We start from the raw sequence: 27,214 nt of genomic DNA, 5'->3' as shown, positions 1-27,214 counted from the left end.
TATTCTAAGGGACAACATGCAAACGTTGACCAACATAACATTATTCAACCCATTATTCTACATTGTGTAGTTGTGTAGACTTCTTGTAAATGAATTAATGCAGATTTAATTTAACTAGTAAGACGCCTCAGGGCGACAAGCACACAGTGATGTGGACATCAGGGATCTCCATATATGGGCATAAAAGGGATTTGTTCCCCCTGGCATCACAGGGATCTCTCTAACAGGGCATCATTAATATTGATGTCATCAGGGAACTCCATATATGGGCGTAAAAGGGATTCTGTTAGTGTGACATCACAGTGACATCAGAGCATGATGTCAGAGCAGCAATGTATAGTGGTTCCCCTGACATCACAGTGACATCAGAGCATGATGTCAGAGTGACAAACCCATAGAACTGTAAACATGTGTACACGTCTACACGGACAAGCTGTGACGGTTCTCATAGTAAAATAATAATTGAACTCACGAGAGCGTAACGATTTAAGAGAGTTAAAGATCTATAAGCCTTAAGGGACCCCCTCAAGGACCCCTGGTGGTCCCTGGACCACTGTTTGAAAACCACTGAATTAACCAATCAAAAATAAATGTTTCCACCTCGTTGGCGGCGCATTGGGCAGGGCTTTCATGGTAACTTTCAGCCAATCGATGAGGTACGTCATGTTACACACATGAGCCAATCAGACCAAATTAACCAACACGCAAACAAATTAACCTTATTTTTGATCATTTTTTTTTTACAGATGCTGCCATCCTATTGGTTAAGCGTGGCATTTGTCATGATGGCCGCCACCCAGTGTGTGAAGTGCTCCATGTTGGCGTAGACGCCGTAGTAGCCGGGCTGCGCGCAGCCCCGCCCCCAGCCCACCACACCCATCAGGAAGTGGGTGGAGCCATACAGGGTGACCAATGGGCTTCCGTCGTCTCCGCGGCACGACTCCTGCTCGCCCTCCAGGTAGCCGGCGCACAGCATGCTGTCTGAGACGTTAAACCTGTAAAATATATATAAATATATATATATATAAATATATACATTATGTACACAACATGCTGTCTGACACGTTAAACCTGTAAAATATAACAATATATATATAAATATATATATCCCCAAGTTTCCCCGGGAGTTTACTGGAGACTATCAGGACCAAACTTCCGGGTTTAACAGTAGACATACAAGCTCACTTCGCGTCGCAGATGCAACCCGTTGTGAGCTTGTAAATCGGCGGCAGAAGCTCGGTGCAGACGTCTGCGCAATGCACTATGGGGCGTTGGAAACTCGTGGATAAATATAAACATTATGTACACAGCATGCTGTCTGAGACGTTAAAACTGTAAATATATATAAATATATATATATATACAAATATATATAAAAATATAAACATTATGTACACAACAAGATGTCTGACACGTTAAACCTGTAAAATATAACAATATATATACAAATATAAACATTATGTACACAACAAGCTGTCTGAGACGTTAAACCTGTACATATATGTAAATATATATATATATAAATAATAAATATATATACAAATATAAACATTATGTACACAACATGCTGTGTAAACAATCGTCCTGATCGTGGCGCTAGATGGGACAGATGCGTTTTGATTACATGACTAGAGATACTGTGCGATTTGCGTGATTTTAGGGCAAAATCTATAGGAGCAGTGTCCAAAAATGTGTTTTAAAAAATCCGCCTGAAGGTGGCGCTAAATGGGACAGATCCATGTTGATGAGATGAGTGTAGACGTACTGTGTACCGATTTGCGTGATTTTAGGGCAAAATCTGTAGGAGCAGTGTCCAAAAATGTGTTTGAAAAAATCGGCCTAATGGTGGCGCTATATGGGACAGATCCATGTTGATGACATGAGTGTAGACATACTGGCCCTCATTTATCAATGGAGTGTAAAAAGATTTTTCAACCAAATTTTGCGTAGGGCAACGTGTGCACGGCATTTATCAATGCTTCCTAAACAGACACACCTGGCGTACATTTGATCCCAGCGTTGATAAATGCGCAGGCTGAAATTTAAATAACACGCCCTTAAATATTCTCGAAACGCCCCCATTTTACGACCAGAACAACCCGAATACGACCTAACAACCAAAGAAAAGCCATGTCCGCGTCCCACACAGACCACGCACACATGCACGCACGCACACACCTACACACGCAACTAGGCTACTTGGAACAGCAGCATTTTGGTTTACACAGCAGTCTTTGACAGTGGAAACGTGGGATTAACCAACGGTACAATCTTTGACAAGGAGGCTATAGCACCGCAGCCGACATGAATGACACAAGTCACTGGTCACTGCCATGAATACTTTTGGATATTAATTTAAACCATTGCCTACCCGTGCCGTGCGTGCGCAGACAGAGCGCGTTCATTTGGTTACAAGCAATCATATTCCCCATGGCCATGATCTCAAGGCTCGCCACGTCGGGTTTCATCATTAACTCCAGCATAGTGTACAGTATCTACTGTATAAATTGAGAGACTCCACGGTTACGTTTTGGATATTAATTTAACCCAATTTCGGTGACGAGCGCAATGCACTTTTGAGTGCTTGAACTAGCTATCATGTACCGTTCCTGCGCGGGCTGGTCTTCTCCCAGGTGGGCCGTGGACCCCCAAATAAATCATCCGCAGCGTGCGTGCGCGGGGCTGGGCACAGCCAGGTTTGGAGCTTCGGGTTTTATCCATATTTAAAAGGACTCGCGTCACTGTATAAATTGGAGGCTCACGCCTCACGGTAGATCACAGCGGCGCCGCGCTGGTCCCGAAAATGCTCTCGCATGCGTTCGTAGGCTATAATGTCCTTGTTCTGAGCCAGGTCTGCAATCTTAAAATATAGACTGTTAAAGCACTTAACAGTAGATTGCTTCCATGTTGCTAGATTTTGATTGCTTGTCATTGTAACTTGGAAATAAAATCGGCGTGCATGTCCATGATGTAGCTGGCTATAATATACTTTTATAAAATGTTATATTTTCACAGGATTATTTATTATTGTGTTGGATATAAATTTTCGAGTGGATACATGTGTCCATTGCCTGTCAAATAGTTACACAATGCTGCTCCGCACGTCTACAATGGAACAAAGTGGTGTAGGATGAATCCTACACCACCTCTGGACTTGACGTGAGATTTGATCCTACCCTACGCCAACGTCAAAGTCAAGTTGAAATGATAAATGTCGAGACTTCCCTAAATTTCGGTGTAACCCCAAATTTTGATCTGCACCACGTTGATAAATGAGGGCCACTGTGTAGCGATTTGCTTGATTTTAGGGCAAAATCTGTAGGAGCAGTGTCCAAAAATATGTTTTAAAAAATCGGCCTGAAGGTGGCGCTATATGGGACAGATCCATGTTGATGAGATGAGTGTAGACATACTGTGTAGCGATTTGCGTGATTTTAGGGCAAAAATTGTAGGAGCAGTGTCCAAAAATGTGTTTTGCAAGAATCGGCCTCATGGTGGCGCTAGAAGAGGGCCATGTGAGAAATGAGGGGTGGGGTTTCTGCGCCGCCGAGGTGGACGAATAGGTACCGGCCCCGGCTCTCCCGGTCGCTCCTAGCCCGAGTTACCGCATTTTATGTGCGCTGCAGCGGGGGTTCTCCACTGGGGGCGCCACCACTTTTGCATCCGTTCTGGAGCACCAGGAGTCAGTGGTCCCCGGGAATTCCCCATGAGCAGCCCCGTTGGGGTGGTCATTTGGTCATTTTTGCACATTTGGTCCTTTTTTACACCTGGGGGTCCCTGGAGCTCCGGGGGTCCTTGGAGGTTGTAGTTTGGCAGGCAAGGAGTTTGTGTGGAAATTCTGGCATGGATCGGGGCAACGGTTGCGGAGATATGAGCAGGGCAAAAGTGTGACGTGTGACTGACAGACTGACTGACGGACTGACGGAGGGAGGGAGGGACGGACGGACAGCCGATGGAGGTTTGGATAGTATAGGAGTGCAAGTAACTGCGACCTAACGGTCGCAATTATCTGTGAAGTTAAACCTGTTAAACATGTAAAATATTAATGCAGTGCTTGGTGTTTAAATGTTGAATTATTTTATATTTTATATAAATATGATATCAAATATTAATGCAGTGCATATGGTGTTTAATTGTGGAATTATTTTATATTTTATATAAATATGACATCAAATATTAATGCAGTGCTTGGTATTTAAATGTTGAATTATTTTATCCTTGACGAACCCGCTGGCCCGAGAGCAGTCCTGATTGGTCAGGATGGGGACGGAGAGCCGACGCATCAGTGGCGATGTTGGCGGGGCGGAGCCTGAGGTGGGCGGGGCGGAGCCTGAGGTGGGCGGAGCGCGGTTTCCCCCGGTGGTGCGACGGCCCCACCCACTGACCTGCGGTATGATGGAAAACATGGAATGGATTAATACTTTAACCATGACCTACAGTATGATGGAAAACATGGAATGGATTAATACTTTAACCATGACCTACAGTATGATGGAAAACATGGTATGGAGGATTATTACTTTAACCATGACCTACAGTGTGATGGAAAACATGGGATGGATTATTACTTTAACCATGACCTACAGTGTGATGGAAAACATGGGATGGATTAATACTTTAACCATGGTGGTGCAGTGAGAGGATTGCCAACCGTATTTTAAGGTTGGGTGATAAATATGAATGACGGGATGATTTAATTGAGAAATGACAGCGATTCTGCCTGTCAGTGAGCTTCCACTCTGCTCTCCTCCACAGAATAGATACTAAATATGTTTGTGTCCAAATAAATTCCAAATATTATCAAATTATCTCGCGGCACCCCTGGACTGCCGTCACGGCACCCCAGGGTTCTCCGTCCCCCACTTTGAAAACCCCTGGAATATGGCATGTGTTCGAGGACCACTGCTGTAGACATGTTATGGCATGTGTTCGAGGACCACTGCTGTAGACATGTTGTACTGACACCGGGTAGGACAGAGTGTGGTACTCTAAACTGGTAAATGAAAACCCTCACCTTTCTATTGTAAATACCATTTAGGGTTCATTGAGTTTCACAACTGTTTTTCTCATGAGATCTCCTGCTTAGTACTGTTGTATCTGTCTGTCATTCTTATGAGTTTAACATGGATCTCCATTTAAACAGGGGTGTTTATCCTTTTAGTTGACCTTGTACCAGTAAACTGTACTGTCATGAAAGTGTAGGCTACCTTTTTCCTATGGAAAATTAATCAATCAATCAATCAATCAATCAATCAATCAATCAATCAATCAATCAATCAATCAATCAATCAATCAATCAATCATGCTGACACAGGGTAGGAGTAAATATCCGTCAGATGTTACCATCAACAGCTGCAGTCACGTTAGAACCAGTAAGACTCCCTAATCGGGAGATAAGCGACCGCCAGGTCGCAACGTGATTTTAGGCCAAAATGTGTAGGAGCAGTTTCCAAAAATGTGTTTGTAAAAATCGGCCTGATGGTGGCGCTATATGGGACAGATGCATGTTGATGAGATGAGTGTAGCCATACTGTGTACGGATTTGCGGGATTTTAGGCCAAGATCTGTAGGAACAGTGTCCAAAAATGTGTTTGGAAAAATCGGCCTGATGGTGGCGCTATATGGGACAGATGCATTTTGATGACATGAGTGTAGACATGCTGTGTAGCGATTTGCGTGATTTTAGGGCAAAATCTGTAGGAGTAGTGTCGAAAAATGTGTTTTAAAAAATTGGCCTGAAGGTGGCGCTAAATGGGACAGATCCATGTTGATGACATCAGTGTAGAGCAAGTGTGTACCGATTTGCGTGATTTTAGGGCAAGATTTGTAGGAACGGTGTCCAAAAATGTGTTAGAAAAAATCGGCCAGATAGTGGCGCTATATGGGACAGATCCATGTTGATGACATGAGTGTAGACACACTGTGTAGCAATTTGCATGATTTTAGGGGCCAATCTGTAGGAGTAATGTCCAAAAATGTGTAAAAGAAAATTGGAATGGATCGGGGCAACGGTTGCGGAGATATGAGCAGGGCAAAAGTGTGACGTGTGACGGACAGACGGACGGACGGACGGACAGACGGACAGACAGCCGGTGGAGGTTTTGGTAGTAAGTGCGACCTGATGGTCGCAATGATGAGTTACATTGACGGATGTGAACAGTGTCTGACTAGATTGACAAATACACAATAACTCATACAGTCCATATATATCGACAATCTAAAAATATTTCTACCACAGACTGTGTGGAGTTAATACACAATAATACATATATTTAAGATGTGGTGCCGTAGTTTTGTATGTCTTCTGTTTTGTATGTGTCTATGTCTATGGAGTTAACATTACTCTTATTGCTGACTCAGCCTCTGGCTAGGGTGGCTCAAGGTAAGGTGGTCGTCACCATAGGTGTTTGTAAGAACACGCAGAGAAAGTCTTTGGCCTTTAGCCAGATTTAATGAAGATTAGGGTGGGGGTAGACATGTGGTCTAAAAGGGAACAAGCACAAGATAGCAAAAATAACATGAGTGCTTGATACACAAATCCACAATCAATTAAAGAGCAACATACAGAAATACTGTTAACTAATAGGTCTATTACTATGTAGGCTGCTGGCAACATTTTGTGTAAACATGCTCCTAGCATCATTTCTGAGAATAGGGGCTGTCATATTGTGGAGCACAATGTAAGCTAATAAGAACTCACACTGAATTATACAACATGTGGATAACTTCAAAGAACATCAATATATCAAATCTCTTCTTGTATTAACTGGTGAACACATTCCAGAAAGGGAAATTCACTTAGTTAATAGCTAAGGCATATACATCACTATAGCTTATACATTCTCAACTGAACAACATAGAATGCACTTACTTTTAGTTCAGTAACGCACACAAGTACCCCACTCAGATAGAAACTGGAACAAACTAAATAATCAAGAACAAAAGGCAGTATTTCTAACAAAAGGACAGGAGGTCTTTATTTACTGGGTGAGGAACGTTTTGTCAGTCTCTTCCTGTTTCCTGTGAATTCGCGGGATCTCGCGGTAACATCTCGCGAGATCGCGGCATCAGGCGGGATCTTGGCGAAGGTTCATAGACTATTTTACAGCCGCCCCTACTTTCGCTATGTGAAAGTACATCTTGTAGAGGCTATGGACATTTGGTAGGGGGTGCGGAGTCATGGTCGCTCTCAGGGATCGCTTGGAGCTTGATCAGGCGGGCCACTGCTCGGTGGTAGACTTTGTCTTTGACTTGGACGTCTGCTGAACGAATGTGACCATCGATGCTGATGTGGACGTCTTTCACCTTGCCTACTAGCCAGCAAGCTCTGGGAAGTTGATGGTCGATGATCATGATCAGCATCACATTGCCACTTCTGGCGAGGCTGAAGAGTGGGGAGGTACCTCTTTATGAAGTGGCTCCAAAACTGGTCCGCCAGTACTTGGCTATGTTGCCATCTTCTTCGGCTCAGGATTTCTGACTCAGGATAGACCACCTGAGGCAGTGATGAGTCAGGCCGCCCCATCAGAAGGTAGTTGGGGGCCATCTTGGGCAGAGCCGTTTTTGGGCCCACGGGGGCCCTAAGCGTGATTCTACCATGGGGCCTTCCTGCGGGCGCGAGCGTAGCGAGTAATAATAATAATATTTTTTATTGTTTTTTAATCAATTTTATAATGGGTTTAATTCTGTTTTTTTTTATATAAATATGCCAAATTGCAGAATTGTCATGCAATGTAGCATCAAGTAGCCTAACATAACAAAGGACTGGACAAATATCCCAAAATGAGCATAGATGTAGGCTATGCCAAGGCGATGATCTGAAACATTTTATAGTAGGCTATATAATTTGTAAATTTACATATAGCACTAAATCCTCTGCCCCCCCAAAACATAAATAGGGCTAAAGGGGTTTATGTATGATTTATAATACCATAATGATAAAAATATCATCATAATGAATAGTAAAGTTACTAAGGTTTTCAAATGAATTTGAGGTTGAGTAAAAGTACAATATTTAGATCTGAGATGTAGTGGAGTAGAAGTAAAAGCAGCAACAAATAACTCAAGTTGTACTTAAGTAGCCTTGTACTTAAGTAAATGTACTTAGTTACTTTATACCACTGCACACACCTCACAACAACAAGTCAAGAACCCACTGCAGCTAGTTAGCAACAACAAACAAACAGAACCAAAAACCAACCAAAAGCAGAAACAAATCACAGACAATGGTCACAGAGAAAGTCAAAGAGCGCACTGAAGACTATAGCGACTGTCAGCGACAGACAGCGAGGGAGGAGAGATTACAAAACAGCACCAGTGTCCAGCCGTGACACGCAAGGCAGCAGGCTAACACGCAAGATCAAAGCCCTTGCATATCGCCACTAAAGCAGCAATGTGGCTCCATCGCACAACACAAGTTACAACTGACAGTGCAAGAATGTTTATTTACCTGTTTGCTGTTGCCGCAGTTCCGTTTGACGCTTTTTCTTTTTCTTTCTCTCATATCCAGAGAAAGATAAACGTGCATTGTCAAAGCGAAAGTAAACAAACACTAGTCTCTGAAAGAGGGGCGGGGCGGAAACTCCCAAAGAGTTCCACAGTCAAGAAATGTTGGCTCCTTTTTCTTTTTGGCCAATGGGACAACGGCATAGAGCCGGGACAGCCAATCAGGGACATGAGTAAGTCTGGCTATGCGAGGTTTATCAGAGATGTCTCATTCAGGCTAAGATGGAAGTAGCGCTGGTGTAAAAAGTCAGTACGGTACGTTCTTTTCTGCAGAGGAGGGGGCGGTGGGGGGCCTCTTTGGTCGGCGGGGCCCTACGCAGAGTGCGTAGTCTGCGTATAGGGGGCAGCGGCGCTGATCTTGGGCACCTTAGGTTTGGCTCTCCACTTCTGGCACTCTGGGCACAGCCGCTGGTGTTTACGTACTGCTTCCCGGCCCCTCAGGATCCAGAAGCGTCATCGGATCTCAGCAAAGACCCTCTCTGGGCCGGGGTGACACAGCTTGACATCAGACTGCTTTACTAGAAGTGGTGTAACTGGATGCTTAAAGTCCAGGACTATAGAGTGCTCTACTTCATTGCTGAGGCCTTCCGCACAACGAAGTCGACCCCCAACATGGATGAGTCCTGTGCTGGGGTCATACTCTGGAGACAGCATAATTAGGCGACTGCTTGGGGAGATGGACTTGCCTGCCTTGAGGGCCTGGTACTCCTCCTCAAAACTGTCCATCTGTGCTTGTTGCAGTATGTTGGTTTCTGCTTTCTGGTAGTCCAAGGCTGTGAGATTGGCTGTTTGGACGGCCGCCCCGTCTCCAGATCTGCAGGTGGCTTCCACCAAGGACTCAAAGATTGAGTGCTGAGTGACGTCGACCATGAGGGGAACTGCTTTGGTCAGTCCACAGAACTTAGGCTTTCGGAGCTCAGCTAGGTCTTCCGGTGTTTCTGTGATAGGCAGCACAGGCCATGCTTCTGGGCCTGAGAATAGGGACTGTGGGCCCTGACCCCATCTCCAGGTTTGGCCATCTGTGAGTTCCTGGATCTCTGCTACCTGTGTCCCCTTCTCCAGACGGCGCTCTGTGCTCCGAAGATAGGCCATCACTGCCTTTTGGGGGGGCTGTAACTTAGGCAGGGTGTCCAGCTGCCTGAGCTTTTCCACATGGCGATACAGATCCGTAGCTGTGGAACTAGCCGAGGTGAATAGGCATTGGGAGGCTGGAAGTTGATCTTGAAGGTCTTTGGATGGGCCTTGAATAGTCCAACCAAGTCGGGTCTTTACTGCTGCAGGACCTCCGGGTGGGCCCAGGCGCACAGGCTCAATCGGAACTATGAGGTCTAGGTGGTCTGACCCGATGAGTAGCATGGGGCATGCCTTGTGGAGAGGTGGTAGTGGTAGTCCTTGGAGGTGGCTATGTTTATCTTGCAGTGCTGACACAGGGTAAGTGTATTCAGCCAAACCCAACTGGTCACCAGTGAAGGCGCCTTGGATAGGAAACATTTGGTGTGGCTGACTCACTGAGGATATAGCAAAGGATACTGAGGCGCCACGCAGTGTCTTAATCTCCTGATGTAGAGTCCGCAGTTTCAGGTCCTCTGACTTTCCATGCAGTCCTAGGTGCTGGGCGGCAGGGGTGAGCAGGATGGTTCGCTCTGAACCATCATCTAGGATTGCGTGGGTCTCAAAAGTCCTCTCCTTGTAGTGAAGGATGACTTGAACGATTTTCAGGAACACTCTGCCACCACAATGAGGTTGATCTAGATATAGCGTCTCTGAGTTGGCGTTGTATACTGCGGTGTCTTCCTGTTGTTTCTCGTCGGTGCTGTCTTCTTGTCTTTCATCACTTGTCTCCTTACTCCGATCGTTGACATCATGTAGTGGTGAAAGGTGCTTCCCATTACAGATACGGCATGGGTTCTTTAGGTCACAGTCCTTTGCCAAGTGTTCTCTGGCACACCTCCAGCACCGTTTGTTTGTTTTGATCCAGCTAACGGCCTGGTCTTTGTTGAGGGATGTAAAGTCTGTGCACTGGCTGAGGTAATGAGCGGTGCTATTGCAGTATGGACAGAACACCCTTCCTTTACTCCGTCCCTTTGGTGAGTCAGGTGGTGATGTTGGGGGGGCCTGCACCGCTCCATGCATGATGGTAGTCGCTCTGCTTTGGAAAGAACGTGCTGCTTTATGATCGTGTCTCTGGTCTTTTGAATAAAGAGGGTCTGTTGGGTCAAACTCCATGCATTCGGATTCAGATTGTAACCAGTCTGCAAGCTCTATGAGTGATGTCTTGCCTGACGTAGGATCATTCTGGTTGTGATGTCTTCTGAATTGTTGCTCTTGGTCTCGGGGTAACCTGCTCAGTAGGCGCTTAACGTTTGAGCCACTGTACAGCTCTTCTTTACCATCAGCTTTGAGGGCTTTCAACATGACTACTAGGGCCTGCACTCGGAGGGAGAATTCATCAAAGGCACGTTCGTCTCCTGCATGGATTGGGGGGAGGTTCTCCAGTACCTCAATTTCCTTTAGGACGAATTGGTAGGGTCGCCCATACCTTTTGTCCAGTGCCTGTAGAGCGTTGGTGTAGGGCTGGGATGACTCAGCATAAGCAAGGACGGGTCTGTGGGCATTAGGGGCTTTCAGGAGGAGGAGAGAATACTTGTACTGTTCGGACTGCTCTTCATGGAGGAGATTATTCGGTGACATTCGGAGCTCCACATACTGTGCTCGGTCTTCCTTTGTGAAGTCGGGGAATGTCGGGCCTTCGACATTGTGGTAAGCATGGAAGGGGGCAAAGGCAAAACCTGGAGCATCAGGTCGAAGCGTGGACCTTGGGAGAGGGTTGTGCTTGGAGTGTGAGGGAGGGTCAGATATTGGTAGTTGGGAATGATGGATCTGGGCTTGTGTCGCCTGGTAATGGGCTTGCAAGTCTCTTTCTCCGTGTGTACTTGCTGTGTGACAGGTTGCATGGGGAGACAGACATTGGTTGGTGTTCTGTAGAAGTGGTCTCAGCTGCATGAAGCGGGTGGGCATGTTGGTTTGGGGTGGAGTATCACTGAGCATCGAGTAATCATGCAGGGACACGATGCTCGGCTCACTGGTGGAGGTGAGCGAAGGACTGCGGGGTTTTGAGCGTTTGACTGAGAGCAAGGTAGCTCAGCCATGACTGGAGAGGAGGGGTTCTCCGTTGGTCTCTCAGTAGCTCTGAAATGGAACGCCTTATGGTGTACTTCGGGGCTCGGCTGTACCCTCCCCACTGATTTCAGGGAAGGGGCCCGAGGCGAAGAGTGTCGGGATGATGCTCTGGAGGAGGCCATGGAGGCCGGGGCTGAGGACCTTAACAGGACTTGCTCGAGAAGCTCTGTCTGGCATCTTGCTGTCTCACTCTGCAGTCTAGCTGTCTCAACTATTTGCAGCATGAGGCTACTGGGTGGACTTGACTGATCTTGATAGTGTGTCGTTGATGCATGGCTGCTTGATGGACTTACATCACGTCTGGGTGAAGGTGGAGATGATTTGGTTCCATAATCGACGACAAAGTCTTTGAAATGGGCAGGCCTTTGGGTTGCTCTGCGACTGGGAGTCCTTGGGGGATGGGTGGTTGGGTCTGCTGGGCCGGTAGGACTGTTCTCTGTATTTTCCATGGCAACGACTCTATCCCGGCGCTCGAAGGACCATTTATTGCTGACTCAGCCTCTGGCTAGCGTGGCTCAAGGTAAGGTGGTCGTCACCATAGGTGTTTGTAAGAACACGCAGAGAAAGTCTTTGGCCTTTAGCCAGATTTAATGAAGATTAGGGTGGGGGTAGACATGTGGTCTAAAAGGGAACAAGCACAAGATAGCAAAAATAACATGAGTGCTTGATATACAAATCCACAATCAATTAAAGAGCAACATACAGAAATACTGTTAACTAATAGGTCTATTACTATGTAGGCTGCTGGCAACATATTGTGTAAACATGCTCCTAGCATCATTTCTGAGAATAGGGGCTGTCATATTGTGGAGCACAATGTAAGCTAATAAGAACTCACACTGAATTATACAACATGTGGATAACTTCAAAGAACATCAATATATCAAATCTCTTCTTGTATTAACTGGTGAACACATTCCAGAAAGGGAAATTCACTTAGTTAATAGCTAAGGCATATACATCACTATAGCTTATACATTCTCAACTGAACAACATAGAATGCACTTACTTTTAGTTCAGTAACTCACACAAGTACCCCACTCAGATAGAAACTGGAACAAACTAAATAATCAAGAACAAAAGGCAGTATTTCTAACAAAAGGACAGGAGGTCTGTATTTACTGGGTGAGGAACGTTTTGTCAGTCTCTTCCTGTTTCCCGTGAATTCGCGGGATCTCGCGGTAACATCTCGTGAGATCGCGGCATCTCGCGGGATCTTGGCGAAGGTTCATATACTCTATTTTACAACTCTAATAGACCCCCAGCTGTGGTCATGATCTGCAATTTTGTCTTCCCTGAGTATTTCTGGTTTCTTCCTGAAAGCTGAAAGGACCGATTGAAAAACACAGATTTAATGACATCATAAAATCATCCCCACCCCTAGCTTTTACCATTCACCCAACACTGTGGGTGTGGCTAACTTCAGCTGGGTCACCACCCACCATGACAACCAGGCATACTTAATGAACTGGTGGGTGTGGCCACATAAAAACTACATTTTAAAACTTTTATGAAAAACCCTAACCCTAGTATAATCATAATACCTGATCATCATGTTTTAGGGGGAACAATATGGCACCCCATCTTTAAAGGACAACTTTTTTACAACATATTTTAGATTGTAATTAGAGAAAATAAAAGATGAGTGTTAAAATGTTTTCATTTACTCCTTTCTATCGTTTTAGCGATTAACAATGTTGATTCCAGTGGGTGGGGGCATGCGTACAAGTGGCTAAATATGCCTTTTTAGACACAATAAGCCCATTCCCAAGATGTACTGCAATCTTTCATGGTCAGATGTGACCTAGTAGTGTTACTGTAAATAGTATTAAAGAAATCGCCATCTTATTGTGTCTAAAAAATACTTATTTAGCCACTTGTACGCATGCCCCCACCCACTGAAATCAAAATCGCTAAAATGGCAGTAAATGAAAACATCTTTTCTTTTCTCTAATTACAATCTAAAATATGAACCCTTGTTGTAAAAAAACAAAGTTGTCCTTTAAAACCCATTTAGAATGGGTACACATTATTGTGTATCATTATCTTATGCTTTAACTATTGAAAAATAGCAGATATACAAGCCGCGCTGCGAGCTTGTAGATCTGCTATTTTTGAAAAATCTTGAAAATTTGAATTTTGACCCGATTCTATACGTGTCTTTTGAATCCTTCTAAGGTGTTTTGAAAAACCTATGTTTCTATGTCAGCAATCTGGCCAGCCATCGTCAAAGAAAAGGTCCTTTTCACTTGAACTGGAGCTCAGTTAGTCTGTTCTTGAGAGACTACTATGTCAGTGGTCCTTTTCATGTGAAGGACCCCCAAAATGATATGTAATTGGCCACGGACCCCCATCTCAAAACATTTAGTTCCAGGGACCCCCCAGAAGCAAGATTTGAGTTACAAACGTTCACTTTAACTGGTTAAAGCATTCAATAATTCAGTCCATAGATATTCCTAGTACAGACCGTGTGGAATCGAACCGGCGCCAGCTCGCGGTGGACAAAGGTGGCGTCGGCGGGCAGGCAGACGGGCACGGCGTGGCGGCCCAGCGCCACCGGGGGCGCCAGACGCAGCACGGCCACGTCGGCCTCGCCCGTCTCATCCGAGTAGAGGGGGTGGGGCGTCGCCGTTACCACGGCAACCGTCTGCTCTGTGCCCTCCTCGACGTCCAGGTCATGTTCCCCTGGAAACCATGCATACACAGGAAGAGGAAGTTAAGTGACCACACAGGAAGAGGATGTGACCAAACAGGAAGAGGATGTAGTCTCACGTAGCCAGACAACTATTCCACAATCTCTGAATGCTATGGAGTCATTTCTATTCCGGTTTGCCAGACTGTATGCCGGGAGCATTTGACCAAATCGCGGAGGCAACAGTCTGGCCTCACATAGTCTCGCGTGGCCAGACTGTTGCCTCCGCGATTTGGTCAAATGCTCCCAGCATACTGTCTGGCAGACGGAAATAGAAACGATGAGTGCGAGATGAAGCGGAAGTGAAGCCCCCACGTCACTTCCGCTTCAGTCTCACATCACACATATTTATCATTATATAAATAAAAATCATATAAGCATGTTTAGCTTGCTGCTTAGCAGAAATGACATTTTAAAATATATTTTTTTGAACGGTAATGCCCGTTTCCATTACTCGCCGTTAGGAAACTGCTGTTCCAGACTCTATATAGCATTCAGAGATTGTGGTATAGTTGTCTGGCTACGCGAGACTAGGCCTCACAAGACTAAAGAGGATGTGACCAAACAGGAAGAGGATGTGACCAAACAGGAAGAGGATGTTAATGTCTGCCTGGGCGTGCGGCGTCAAACCGCCACACAGACTAATTCGTCCCACCTGGTTTCCACCGCTGCAAGCATTGTGACCGGTGCGGTGCGCTCTGCTCTCACCGACGTGGTAGGTTATTTAATGTAATCTCTCTGCTTAGGCTCTGAACTTAAACGTTAATGACTGAATAGTAGTTTAACACAGCCGCCTGTCCTCCAGGGCCAGTGGCACATCCTGCTGCTTTGCTGGGGTTGTTCAACCTACCGATCGACCACAACTCCTCCACAAACTCCCCATCTATCCCTGGCCAGTGTGAACTGGATTTCCCCCGGCAGCTGGTTCACAGGGGTCGTTATTATTGTTGCCCATCTTAAATTCGAATCATTATTTGCATCATAGTCTGTAACCGGGCACATAGGCCGACATGTCCATATTACTCCTGACAAGTTGGACTGAAGAAATGGTTTACTTATATTTCCCTGTGAGGTACTGATTCAGCCTACTGTTCTTATTGCTGGGAGAACAATGCTGGGATCTGGTGATGGCCGCCAGTGGTAGTGGTAACCCTCTTTTCTGTTGCTTTTGTTGGTTTGTTTATTTTGAGTTTGCTACTTTTGTTTGCTGTGAATTAGGCTGCCATTACTCTGTGTCGGGCAGCCAGCCCAGCTCTCCTTTTCCCCCAGTGCCGGCCTGTATAGTAAATGTTGTACATTGATTCTCGTGACTGTCATTGACTTTTAATCCTGTGGATTCCTTTTTATTGCCATTGTTACAACGATCACCTTGATGATACTACGAAGTTTTATTAATAAAAAGCGTTTTGTACTTTTGTAACCACGTTTCTGCCCATCTTAATATTGTGAAAAGAACCTGTGTGTGGAGTAACTATTGTGCAAGGGTTGATAGTTAAATTAGGTCTTTATATAAATATTTCCTGGGGTGCAATTCCCCAGGTGGCGTTGTCTGGCTATTGTTTAATTAAATCGCCCTGTCACATTAACCTAGTCTCGAGTGGCCAGACCGTTGCCTCCGCGATTTGCAAATGCTCCCGTCAACAGTCTGGGGCACGGAAATAGAAACGATGAGTGCGAGATAAAGCGGATGTGACGCAACCGCTCCCTTGGTGCAGTAGCGATAACAAGTCCTACTGGAAGCGTTATGTCTCCTTTCAATATTTCTGGGGGCGTTATTTTGTCTTTCTCTGGTGTTATTGGTGTTAACTCCAGAATGTTTTCAAACGTTTTCTTAAACTATACACCCATAACAAGAATAGGCCGCTCGAATTACTTTGTCTGAGCTATTGTGTTTCTGTTATGTTTCCAATGGGACTACAGTTCAGTGCAGCACCGGCTACTTCCGATACTCGCCGTTCGGGAGCTGCCGTTCCAGACTCTATATAGCATTCGGAGATTGTGGAATAGTTGTCTGGCTACGCAAGACTACTTTTAAGGTGAACACAAAAGAACGCATGCAGAACCGAGCTACGGTTCTCCAGTCAGTCGCAGTAGTGTTAACAATGGAGCTATACAGTTCTCCAGTCAGTAGTGTTTACAATGGAAGAAAACACTAAGAAACAGAGCTATAGAGAAACGGTTCGGTACGACTAACAAACTGGCATTGTTTTATAACCACAAGTGATGTTGTCATGGATACAGTACCTGCTACCACAGTGATGTTGTCATGGTGGTTACCATGGATACAGTGAGCAGCGGTGATCACCCACTCTGAACCCACCAGAACTCCCCCACAATGCACTTCTCCGTTCAGCTTCAGCAGAACCTGGGACAGTTAGTTCAGTTTAGTCTAGTTCTTTATGAGGTTTTTCAAGGTTCAAGGTTGTACTTTATTGTTATGTCTTTTGTTCAGGTACATAAGAGTAAAACTTATTCTTTTTCAGCATCCTTACAGACAATGCAGTGGTATATATATACAATAAAGCAGAACAACAGAACACAACACATCTAAAGATAAAATAATAAGTAATAATGACTTAGGAAGAAAGAGTGCAAAAGCAAAAGAGCTAAGAGAATGATAAAAGCATCCTCAGCTGTGCATGTGCATAAGGTTTGGTGTATTTTATACACCAGTGGCATTATTTTCCCATAGTAGCTACTGTACTTTAACTATGTATGATGCATAATGATACTAGATACCTTGTAGTTTAGTCTAGTTCTTTATGTTCATAATGATACTAGATACCGTGTAGTTTAGTCTAGTTCTTTATGTTCATAATGATACCTTGAAGTTTAGTCCAGTTCTTTATGTTCATAATGATACTTTAGTCCAGTTCTTTATGTTCATAATGATACTAGCTTGTATCATAAATTGTAAGAGTCCAGATGTCTTCACTAGGAATGAAAAGCTGTTGTTTTGGTAACAACAGCACACACACACACGCACGCACGCACGCACGCACGCACGCACGCACGCACGCACGCGCGCGCGCACACACACACACACACACACACACACACACACACACACACACACACACACACACACACACACACACAGACACACACTACCACAATATCACAAAACAATGTAATCAATGAATGGCCGGATGGATGAATGGATGGATGGATTAATGGATGGACCTGTCAGGGACATTGAACTTTGACCTTTAGGACACTGAGGTCGTACCTGCTAGGGACATTGACCTTTGACCTTTAGGACAGTGAGGTCGTACCTGCCAGGGACATTGACCTTTAGGACACTGAGGTCGTACCTGCCAGGGACATTGACCTTTAGGACAGTGTCGTCCTCCCACCAGCCTGGTGTTGGTCTGGACCGTCTGGCTCTGATCGTCAGGAGGGATCTGACCACACGGGAACTGGACTGCAGGGGACCATAAAACATGACACGGATCAATGAACTGGACTGCAGGGGACCATAAAACATGACACGGATCAATGAACTGGACTGCAGTGGACCATAAAACATGACACGGATCAATGAACTGGACTGCAGGGGACCATAAAACATGACACGGATCAATGAACTGGACTGCAGGGGACCATAAAACATGACACGGATCAATGAACTGGACTGCAGTGGACCATAAAACATGACACGGATCAATGAACTGGACTGCAGGGGACCATAAAACATGACACGGATCAATGAACTGGACTGCAGTGGACCACAAAACATGACATGGATCATAAATTAACATACTGTAAACTCATGAATAATTAGAACTGCACTCAGTCGAGGTGCCAACTTGCTTCTTGTGTAAGTAGGACATGTATGTTCTACTTGTGTGCCAACAGAGCGCACCATGAGGTGCGCACACCAGTGACATCACCACTGGTGATGCCAGTGACATCACCGTCATTGGCTGTTAATGATGACGTTGCCAGAGATGCTGGTCCCTGATTGGGCAACAGGCTTAAACCAAGAAGGACACCGAGTACTTGAGCTCTCTGCTGGCGCAAATACGGGTCATGCTGTTTTACAGAGAGACGATGATCGCATCTGATTAAATCAGATCAAACATCACATCAGATCAGATCAGATCAGACGTTCGTCTCACCCTGTGCGACACACTCTCGTCCGTCGTCTCCCAGGGCGAAGCCTTCGGCACACGAGCACTTCCTGCGAGCTCCGGATCCGTCGCAGAAGTGCTGACATCCTCCGTTCAGGTAGAGACACTTCAGAGTGTCCTCGAACACTGGAATGATATGAGTATATCTGCTTTAATGCATTGTACTGTAATGATATGATATGATATGATAGACCACATTACTGCATTGTACTGTAATGATATGATATGATATGATAGACCACATTACTGCATTGTACTGTAATGATATGATATGATATGATATGATATGATATGATATGATATGATATGATATGATATGATAGACTGCATTACTGCATTGTACTGTAATGATATGATATGATATGATATGATATGATAGACTGCATTGTACTGTACTGTACTGTAATGATATGATATGATAGACTGCATTGTACTGTACTGTAATGATATGATATGATATGATATGATATGATATGATATAAATGGTAAATGGTGCATTTATATAGCGCTTTTTATCCAAAGCGCTTTACAGAGATTGTGCATTACATTCACCCATTCACGCACACATTCATACACCGGTGGCGGAGGAAACCATGCAAGGCACCAACCTGCTCACCGGGAGCAATGTGGGCTTCAGAGTCTTGCCCAAGGACCCTTCGACATTAACTCAGGGGGAGCCCGGATTCGAACTGGGAACCCTTCGGGAACCCTTCGTGCTCTAATAACGGTTTCTCTACCCCTGAGCTATGCCGCCCCACTATGATATGATAGACTGCATTACTGCATTGTACTGTACTGTAATGACATGACATGACATGACATGACATGACATGACATGATATGATATGATATGATATGATATGATATGATATGATAGACTGCATTACTGCATTGTACTGTACTGTAATGATATGATCTACTGCATAGCACTGTGTTCTATCCGTCTGTCATTCAATGTTATATGAGCTGCTTGAGTGGTTTCCTGTGTAAATAAGCCAAGTGCTTTCTAGGATCTCCTTTTAGTTGATCTTGTACCAGTGAACTGTACGGTCATGAAACTGTACCTTTTTCTATGCAAACGTCTAATAAAGTCTTCAATCAATCAATCAATCAATCAATCAATCAATCAATCAATCAATCAATCAATCAATCAAACGTTCAGAATAGTCTGTCTGGAACCACCTTCACGCTGAAACAGCAAAACACCTGTGTGTGTGTGTGTGTGTGTGTGTGTGTGTGTGTGTGTGTGTGTGTGTGTGTGTGTGTGTGTGTGTGTGTGTGTGTGTACCAGTTTGACAGTGCTTCCCCTCAAAGCCCTCCAGACATTGACAGATGAAACTCCTGTCTGTTTGGATGCAGCCTCCATTGTTTAGGCAGGGATTCACCAGGCAGGGCTCACGAGCTGCAGGTGGAAAAGTACAGAGTGAAAGGTCAAGTTTACTAAGTATCCAAGATTTAAGTGGTTAAGGGTCAAACAAGTCTATCTATCTATGAAATCCATGAAAATCTCCATCACACATTTATACAATATGTAGAGGGGGTCCCTGCTTCATCTCTCTCTCAACTAAGGGGTCCCTGATTCATCTCTCTCTCTCTCTGCTAAGGCACCCCAGCTATAGGGGAATTTCTTATTAATAATAAATAATGAAATCTCTCACCATGGTACGTCTTCCAAAACTGCAACTGTAAAACAAAGTTTAGTTTGAGTTTTTACACAAATGTAATATTCTACATAAATTATGTCAAATATATGTCACAGATTTGTTTGAAAACCATGTCCCTTAAAACAGCGGTTCTCAACCTTTGTGACCCCCAGATAATCATATATTAACTCTTATACTGCTTTGGACGTTCCTGTTCGCCCCAATTCTAGAGAGTGAGGCGCGCCAATACGGCCGTTCGTTCGTTTACCTTGTTGATGTCCTTAAGCTGATGAGGGGTCGCGCCGCCGTGTACTGTAATCACATCGCGAGCAGTGATGGTCATAAAAATCCATTATGCGTTAACATCAACGGAGACCAATTCTCTTCCGTGTTGATTTTCTCTGGTCCTAAGGCTCTCTGGCCAGTGACTGCTCTCAATGTAAGGGAAGCGAGACCGGCCAAATTCACATTAATGGCATGACGCCGCCCTCTGCTGCCTGGTCTGCGAAAGTGCAGACCAGGCACTTAAAAAAAAAAGAAAAAAAAGAAAAAAGAAAAAAAGAATGTCTATCTATCTACTATAACGTCGCAAAGGTAAGCCACTTTTTGATGGCACCAGACCCAATAAATAAATAAATAATCTGGCAGGGAAAAAGTTAAGTGGGGACCCCCCACTCTGACGAGCACTAAGAGTTGAGACATTTCATTTTGTATAACATGGTTCCACTGTGAAAATGCTCACAACGCCTCGCGTAGATCTGCTCTTTTCACAATTTCTGCCTCTAATATTTGACAATTTGGCCAATGTTCAATTTGTCATTTAGAGGTATTAAAAAGTGCTTAAATTGTCACTTTAGAAATGTGCAGATACCCTCTATAGTCTATACACTTAAACGTTATGTTGGTTTGTTTACTGTTGAGAGAGAAATCAATGTTGCACATTAAGTTAATCATCTGGGGACACCCCAAAATAATGTGGGGTCCTGACTCACAGGTTGAGAACCACTGCCCTAAAATAGCCAGACATTATTTTTAAATATATTGTTTCAATAATACATGTATAAGGGTAATAATAATAAAAATAATAATAAAAATAATAACTGTTTTGTCGTCGTTTTCGAACACTTCTCGAGCCTCTTCGTAAACACAGATCTCCTCGATGCATTCCCTCTCCAGGTTGCCAGGTTTCAACTCCTCCAGGAAGCCTGTGTTAGCACGTCTGTTACGTTGTAGCATTCTGTTAGCATCGTCCTTCTGTAAGAACACTGGAACCAATACACACTGTGTTAGCACGTCTGCTACGTTGTAGCATTCTGTTAGCATCGTCCTTCTGTAAGAACACTGGAACCAATACACACTGTGTTAGTATCACTGTGTTAGCACGTCTGCTACGTTGTAGCATTCTGTTAGCATCGTCCTTCTGTAAGAACACTGGAACCAATATACACTGTGTTAGCATCACTGTTAGCATCACTGTTAGCATCACTGTTAGCACGTCTGCTACGCTGTAGCATTCTGTTAGCATCGTCCTTCTGTAAGAACACTGGAACCAATACACACTGTGTTGGCATCACTGTGTTTGCACGTCTGCTACACTGTAGCATTCTGTTAGCATCATCCTTCTGTAAGAACACTGGAACCAATATACACTGTGTTAGCACGTCTGCTACGTTGTAGCATTCTGTTAGCATCGTCCTTCTGTAAGAACACTGGAACCAATACACACTGTGTTAGCATCACTTTTAGCATCACTGTTAGCACGTCTCCTACGCTGTAGCATTATGTTAGCATCGTCCTTCTGTAAGAACACTGGAACCAATACACACTGTGTTAGCATCACTGTGTTAGCACGTCATTCGGATCACCAAGTTAGCATTCACCAGTTAGTTTTACTGAGGTTAGGGTTAGTTTTAGGTTTAGGTGGTCAGAATAGCGATGTTTAAGAGTGTAGATGTGTAAGCGCTCCTGTGTAGTATCATGTTGGCCCCCTTGGACCTACTTTGGGAACCAAAATATAACATCACTTTACTATTAATCTCCCAACATCAGATTAACAAAAATGTAATTTAAGTTGAAACATTTGTAATTCTATAGGTGTAGCGTAGGTGATATTTCTCTGTTGACATAACTGTTAATTAGCTCTATAGAGTGATAGGTCTGTTTAGAGCGGTGGTTCTCAACCTGTGGTACATGGCCACTGGTGGTACATGGACCCCCCTCTGCTGGTACTCAGAGGAGTTTCCCAAAAATAAGAAAAATACACAAGTGGACTGAAATAGTTATATTAGTACAAGCTGTCCTTCTGACAAGCAATGGGAAATATACTTGTCCAGATGACACTGTGCCTCAAAAAGTTAATGTCAAGCCCTGCTAGCTAGTATATATCCCCCGACCCTCTCAAAATGGCTGCCAGGGGAGGGGCATCCCAGTATGACACCAGCTTTTCAAGCTCTATTGGCTCTCCAGCCGTGCTGAAATGAACATGACAGCACACCTAGATGGTAGAGGATGTGAGAACGGATTCATCACATCAGAAACATCACCAGTTTGCACAGGAAGTTCACACATGTATTCGCTAAATCTGTCCGATGACCCGTTCAATTATTGTCATAGAAATGCAACAAAAAACTAAAACATCTCCATGTTTTCAATGAATAAATTGGCCTCCTGTGTGTAGTTGAATAGGATGGGTCTACACACCTGTTATCGTGGTGCTACTTGGAGATCTGATATTTTAACATCAGTTATTATGGTGCTACTTGGAGATCTGATATTTTAACATCAGTTATCATGGTGCTACTTGGAGATCTGATATTTTAACATCAGTTATTATGGTGCTACTTGGAGATCAGATATTTTAACATCAGTTATCATGGTGCTACTTGGAGATCTGATATTCTAACATCAGTTATTATGGTGCTACTTGGAGATCTGATATTTTAACATCAGTTATCATGGTGCTACTTGGAGATCTGATATTCTCTGAGGTGGTTCTTGTCATAAAAAGGTTGAAACCCCCTGGTTTAGAGGGATCTCCCTGACTCTCCAGCTCTCAAATAATAATAATAATAATTAAAAAAAGAATACATAAAAACAATAAGGCAACAAAAGAAGCAACATAAAACATCCTTTAAAACATCATAAAACATCATTTAAGGCAAAGAAAAGGCAGTCAATCAGTCCAAACAGTGAGGACACGAACAACAGCACAGAGATTAGAAAAACCAGTAAGACTCCCTAATCGGGAGATAAGCGACCGTCAGGTCGCAGCGTGATTTTAGGGCAAAATGTGTAGAAGCAGTGTCCAAAAATATGTTTGAAAAAATCGGCCTGATGGTGGCGCTATTTGGGACAGATCCATATTGATGACATGAGTGTAGACATACTGTGTACCGATTTGCGTGATTTTAGGGCAAGAATTGTAGGAGCAGTGTCCAAAAATGTGTTTTGCAAGAATTGGCCTCATGGTGGTGCTAGAAGAGGGTCATGTGAGAATTGGTGGAGGTTGTGGTTTGGCAGGCAAGGAGTGTGTGTGCAAAATTTGGCATGGATTGGGGCAACAGTTGCGGGGATATGAGCAGGGCAAAAGTGTGACGTGTGACGTGTGACTGACAGCTGGTCGAGGTTTTGATAGTAACTGCGACCTGACGGTCGCAACAACTACAGTCAACTGAAGACATTACAATGTCTGAGCTGTGCTTTAAATCAGCAGTTCAACCCCAACATGGTTTTCTATTGATTACTCTCACACGCACGCACACACACACACACACACACACACACACACACACACACACACACACACACACACACACACACTGTTTAGGATTTGCAACAACACAGTGTGAGTTTGTAGATCGGCTATTTTCCGGTGCGTGACATCAGTGCACAACCGATTGTAAATCAGGTATTATTGATCCATAAACCCTATAGCAGCTGAATGTCTAATGCTTAAATAACCCACATGCATTTGGGTCTCCATCCGGAATCAATGGGGGTACATTTGTTGCAATCAAATTATTGTTTTAGGAATAAAAATTATTGAACTCAAGTCTCCGTGGCAACAGTAATCAATAGGAGAGAAATAGTCATTCTGGAGGTGAACTACTCCTTTAAACCATTTAGGGTAGATCTACAAGCACCGAGCTTGTAGATCTGCTATTTTTTATTTAAAACAAATTTGAGTCTTTGAATATCTTTGTCTATAAAGTCTATAAATGGTTCTCAAACCTTTTCATGTCAAGGACCCGCAAAATTACATGTATTTGGCCGCGGACCCCCATCTCAAAACATGTTGTTCCAGGGACCCCCCCAGAGGCAAATATTTGAGTTACAAATGTTCGCTTTTAAAAAGATATATAAGACTTGCACAAAAGAATCACAATTTTTCAGAAATAGCAGATCTACAAGCTCGCAGCATGGCGGTAGTTAAAGCATTAAATCATTCTAGGCCTAGAGCTGAATCCACAGAGGCAGGGGTTCCCAAACCCTTTTGTCTCAGGTCACCCCATAAATATTGTTTTAATCCGAGGCACCCCTACATTATAATTTTCACTCCCAGCACCTTATATTTATATCGTCGTTGTCGGGTGGAAACCTTGTATGTCCAAAACCGTTCGTTTTGTATTTATGATCTATAAAATGTACTAAACTAGTGAAAACAGCAGATCTACAAGCACACTTGTGTGCTTGTAGATTGGCTGTTTTCGCTAGTTTTGTGCGACAGTCTTGTATGATGAAGCAGGGCTTTGCTTTACCAAAAGACGTACACATTTGACACTTGGAGATACGAGGTTTCTGCCCGACAGTGATGATATTTTAGTGATTATGCTGCGAGGAAAATGTTGAAATAATATCCATTTTGGTTAGAACTGAGATACTTAATATTTATAAGTGTCCATATATAAATTCCAAAATAAATATTATCAAATGATCTCGCGGCACCCCTGGACTGCCGTCGCGGCACCCCAGGGTGCCCCGTCACCACCCCAGGGGGCCCGTCACCACCCCAGGGTGCCCCGTCACCACCCCAGGGTGCCCCGTCACCACCCCAGGGTGCCCCGTCACCACCCCAGGGTGCCCCGTCACCCCAGGGTTTCAAATTCACCCACTTTGAAAAGCCCTGTTCTGAAGATCATTTTGTACCTTCTGCAGAAACCAGAGGGATGAAGATCCAGAGAAGGAAGGCAGGTTTCAGCAACATGTTGAACTCTCTGTAGGCTGGAGCTGAACGTGATAACAAACTACTGGTCTGTAGAATGAAGCTAAACGTTACAACACTGCTATGCTATAACGGTATACCTACGACTACTGGTCTGGTCCGTTGGTTGAAGGCACATCTGAGACTCCAGCAGCTCTGTTTGACTGCCCTGTGGACTGAAGGGTCAAAGATCAAGCCAGAACACTGTTTGACCTCTGTGTGCTGACAGCAGCCACGTGCACACATAGACATCAAAGGGGGGCTTGAGCCCTGACAGCAGCCACGTGCACACATAGACATCAAAGGGGGGCTTGAGCCCCTGCCCTTTGATCCATCTGTATAAAGTGCCCTCTCTCCAGAACATGAATGCGGTTGTTACTATGGTGAAAGAAATGCAAAGGCTCTCTTTCCATGCCATACCTGAAGGCAGCATTCACGAGAACTGCCTTGTCCAAACTCTGCATCTTATGCTGAAAGAAGTGCCCTCTCTGTGTAGAAAGCTCAGGTATTTAAAGAAGTTCCTCTTTGTGGAGAAAGCTCAGGTATTTAAAGGGCCACTTCACCTCTGGGACAACTAGATCTTATTTTATTGTTGTTTGGGACACAATCAACACAATCCTGAGTTATTTTTTGTATTCAATCTGTGTTTTGAGATATTTTAGTATTTCAGCTGTGCTAGTGATGCATTTTGCATCATATGATGCATTTTGCATCATCATGCTGCATCATATGCAAAACGCATCACTAGCACAGCTGAAATACTAAAATATCTCAAAACACAGATTGAACACAAAGAATAACTCAGGATTGTTTTGATTGTGTCCCAAACAACAATAACATAAGCTCTGGTTGTACCAGAGGTGAAGTAGCCCTTTAAAGAAGTTCCTCTCTGTGTAGAAAGCTCTGGTATTTAAAGAAGTTCCTCTCTGTGTAGAAAGCTCTGTGTAGAAAGCTCAGGTATTTAAAGAAGTTCCTCTCTGTGTAGAAAGCTCAGGTATTTAAAGAAGTTCCTCTCTGTGGAGAAAGCTCAGGTATTTAAAGAAGTTCCTCTCTGTGGAGAAAGCTCAGGTATTTAAAGAAGTTCCTCTCTGTGGAGAAAGCTCAGGTATTTAAAGAAGTTCCCTCTCTGTGGAGAAAGCTCAGGTATTTAAAGAAGTTCCTCTCTGTGTAGAAAGCTCAGGTATTTTCCTGATTATGCTTAGTTCAGCACCGACAATAGCCGAGCTTGGAGGTCTGCTATTGTGGATATTTTCAGCAAAAGGTCCTTTTAGAAATGTCAGCCCCTGCCTCTCTAACATCCTGTGCACGTCCCTGGGAGGTAGCATGTTGTTGTTGGGGAACCAGCTGAACTTTGTCATCGACTGCATTGATTCTGCACACATGATGAACACACACATGATGTGAACACACACATGATGTGAACACACACACATGATGTGAACACACACACACATGATGTGAACACACACCAAGGTTATTATAGTAAACGAAAACTAACTAAAAAACGAAAACTAGAATGGAAAAACATTTTAGTTAACTGAAATAAAAATAAAAACTAAGCTTTTTAAAAAAACGAAAACTAACTGAAACGGTATTGTGAGTTTACAAAACTAACTAAAATAAACTAAAATTATAGAGAAAATCTCCTTAGTTTTAGTCTTTTGTCTTTTGTGGAAATAAAAAATAAAAAACACCAGTTGGTGAGGTCAAAGAGAGAACTTGTATGTCTCAACATTCCTGCCACTCTCAAAAATATGATGTTTTATTGATTTTCTTTATTAGACAATACTTTTTCCGGAGCTTTTTTAATCTCACCCCTGACAAATACCCCATATTACGTAAAAGACTAAAACTAACACTA

General features: G+C 43.9%; 1 protein-coding gene across 2 annotated transcripts; it reads right to left on the bottom strand.

Annotated features, from left to right (window-relative positions):
• Positions 1–13: 13 nt before the first annotated feature.
• Positions 14–25,425, bottom strand: LOC308295970 (coagulation factor VII-like). Of its 2 annotated transcripts, none has more exons than XM_080739073.1 (10): positions 25,299–25,425; positions 21,255–21,418; positions 20,169–20,193; positions 19,799–19,912; positions 18,499–18,636; positions 17,653–17,801; positions 16,622–16,742; positions 14,153–14,370; positions 4,228–4,385; positions 14–995 (listed from the first exon to the last, which is right to left on the bottom strand). In XM_080739073.1, exons 1-10 carry the CDS (start codon positions 25,354–25,356, stop codon positions 758–760), a joined length of 1,383 nt encoding a protein of 460 aa, XP_080595199.1. In that variant the 5' UTR covers positions 25,357–25,425; the 3' UTR covers positions 14–757. The 2 variants fall into 2 exon arrangements, with proteins under 2 accessions (XP_080595199.1, XP_080595200.1); XM_080739074.1 differs by having other exon boundaries at positions 17,692–17,801; positions 25,299–25,423.
• Positions 25,426–27,214: the final 1,789 nt, after the last annotated feature.

This window comes from Nannobrachium achirus (genome assembly GCF_963921795.1).
Source record: "Nannobrachium achirus genome assembly, chromosome: 12".
In the NCBI taxonomy this organism is placed as follows: Eukaryota; Metazoa; Chordata; class Actinopteri; order Myctophiformes; family Myctophidae; genus Nannobrachium; species Nannobrachium achirus.
The sequence above is the reverse complement of the archived record's forward strand: the minus strand, read 5'-3'. Positions and strand labels throughout refer to the sequence as shown.